The 2,756-nt window shown below is 37.2% G+C and overlaps 1 protein-coding gene across 1 annotated transcript in view; it reads right to left on the reverse strand.

The window, feature by feature from the left end:
• Nucleotides 1–2,756, reverse strand: part of DEPDC7 (DEP domain containing 7) — a 19,620-nt gene that overhangs the window by 6,185 nt on the left and 10,679 nt on the right. Inside the window, exons 2-3 of the mRNA XM_007468090.1 lie at nucleotides 2,025–2,415; nucleotides 302–429 (exon numbers count right to left, since the gene is read on the reverse strand). Of these exons, the coding sequence (XP_007468152.1) occupies nucleotides 302–429; nucleotides 2,025–2,415 (519 nt within the window). The remainder of the gene's footprint in view (nucleotides 1–301; nucleotides 430–2,024; nucleotides 2,416–2,756) is intronic.

Here is a 2,756-nt window from a genome sequence, read left to right on the forward strand (position 1 = left end):
GAAAGATATATCTGAGAGCAGATTTCAAATAAATTTTTAAAAATCTGCATGTAAAACATTTCAGATTTGAATCTCTGCCAGCTGATAGGACAAAAGTCAGTGTTCCAGAATTGCAACACTGATCTATTTGTTAAAGATAATAGACCTCTGTTAAAACTTAATATAAACAGCTTTAATACACAGTGTGCTCTTTCTTTATGCTCTGAATATCTAAATTCTAATAAAGGTTAAGATTGAAAAAATTTAAATAACTTTATTTGAAGTTAGTCTTCTATTTCTTCCTGTATCATCTTTAGCTTACCTTGTGGAGACAAGTTTGCAGAGATATTTACGTGAGGGGATTCAGCAGGCTTTAAACTCAGATTTTCCCACAGATCCTCTAAACTTGCAGATTTGATATCAGAGGACTTAAATAATGCATCTGCATACCTAAAATGAATTTATTTCATAAATTCCTGTTTACTAGTAAGCCTACAGAAATATTTTTGAATCTGAGAGCTAAGAGTTTCTACAAAGTTTATGTATTTCAGAGCAAAAACATAACAAATAAAAATTCTAAGAGTAGAATGAAATACAAAAACATCCCACCTTCTTTCTCAAGCCTGAATATACACACTCTACATAAATTCTCCTTTGAGCATTTAGATTTAAGTAATTCAATGACTAAAATGTTAGTCGCCAATTTTAAAACATAATCAAACACAGTCAAACTTCATTATGCTTACTGTTTTTATTAGTTATCTCTCTTTCTGGGGCATTCTCTGGTAGATAGTGCTCAAATACAGAACTATAATCTCTTATTCATAATTCTGAAACCCAAAAAGCTTTGAAAAATTTAAAGTTTATTCAGAATTCATACAGTGACAAAACCTGTTCTGAGACTATCACAGCCTTTATCTATCCCATTTAGTGTGAATATTTTCACTGCAGAAATACTAATGTGTTTGATTACCAGATGCTATCCCAGATCCCTCTCAGAGTGTGATCTAGTAAATGATATATGTACATAATGACCTTTCTAAAATCTCCAAAGTTCCAAATTCCTAAACGCATTTGTTCCCAAAGGTTTCAGATAAAGCACGTGGATCTACATTTGGAAAGTACTGACTGTGCCCTACCCTATCCTCCTACTTCCTTCCTATATACAGAGAGGTAAATTTTATCATGTTTTAGAGTTAAAAAAAACATTTGAAAGTCAATACACTAAAACTCTGACTTTGGGTCAGATCTGATTTGTAAGAGCTTCAATTACATGGACACCTTTTCAAAGCTTAGCTGAGGGGAATAAAAGGGAAAAGTTTTATCTCATGACAAATAACTAAGTTAGCTATGCACTTATCACCTACATCCATTTCAATCACTGGGTTCTACAATTCTGTCCCGCAGGCTCCCTTTAAATGATTCCTGCTTCTCTACCACTGCTGCCTACTTCCCCCTCATCTGTAGACCACAATATTGCAAGATTCCTCTCCCCATTAGGCTGTCCATATAGCTGCTTAAAATACAATCTCATCATGCTTAACATCTTTCTGTGGCCTCCCCAACATCTGTGTGATCACGTGCAAACTCCTTAAAATGTCCTATGAAATTTTCTGCATACTGGCTCCTTTCATATTTCACATCTGCTATTTTCTGGATTCTAGTGACAACCCACCTGCTTGTCTTCACCTCTCCTGTTCTCATACCACTTTGTGTATAAACTCTCTAACGTTTTTTTATACTGTAATTGTAACCTGAAGCAGAAAAATCAAAATTTGTTGATGGTTTCTGCTAAATATATGAACAAACAAGAATTCTAGGAGATACCAAATAAACAAAAGTTTGCTCTACTTTGTCAAATTTACCCACAGACCCAGATTTTAGCCTAATTTACTGTTCCAAAAATAAGTCAGCATCTCATTAAAAAGTAGACAAAATCCTGCCAATATCCCCCCTGCCAATATTATGAGACTGACACACTACCTACTGCACTAAAGAGGCACCTCCCCCTGCCAATATTAAATGAAAATCTAACATAGACTAACCTGGAAGGTGAAAACAGTTTGTTCTCTTTGCCTAATTGACTGTCTTGGTTAGGTATCGTTGTGAATCTATAAAGGCTGCAACTACTATCTTCAAATGTAGGTTTTTTGTCTTTTCCAAAGACTTTGGTCGGAACTGCTTCAAATACTTTGTAGTCCATAAGTGCTTGACACACTCTCACCACTTTGGCCCGAGGAATATCTACATCACCAAAGTATTTATTCTGAATTAGGTGAGAAAAAATGACATCCACAGCTTCCGAACCAACAAAACAGTCATTGTGTCTTTTTAAATGATGCCTTCGTTTTTTCACCTCCACTTGTGTTTGAAGAGTGTTTATAATGCTGCTCCATACATATGTGGCTCCAAATGGCTTCTGGGCTACACTGAAACCTGGAATGGGAAAAATCACAGTTACCTCACTCATTTGTACTAAGGTCTAAGCAATCCTTAAGCAAATCTCCAAAGTTATTAATAAGAAACAATTATGAGGGCAGCTTCTTATTGAAATATGAAATTATTAGTAGCAACTCATCAAAAAATGTGGTGCTGGATTCCCTGGTGGCGCAGTGGTTGGGAGTCCGCCTGCCGATTCAATGAACACGGGTTCCTGACCCGGTCCGGGAAGATCCCACATGCTGCGGAGCGGCTGGGCCCGTGAGCCATGGTCGCTGAGCCTGCGCGTCCGGAGCCTGTGCTCCGCGACGGGAGAGGCCGCAGCAGTGAGAGGCCCG

The sequence above is a fragment of the Lipotes vexillifer genome, unplaced genomic scaffold (assembly GCF_000442215.2).
Source record: "Lipotes vexillifer unplaced genomic scaffold, Lipotes_vexillifer_v1.1 scaffold451, whole genome shotgun sequence".
Lineage (NCBI taxonomy): Eukaryota > Metazoa > Chordata > Mammalia > Artiodactyla > Lipotidae > Lipotes > Lipotes vexillifer.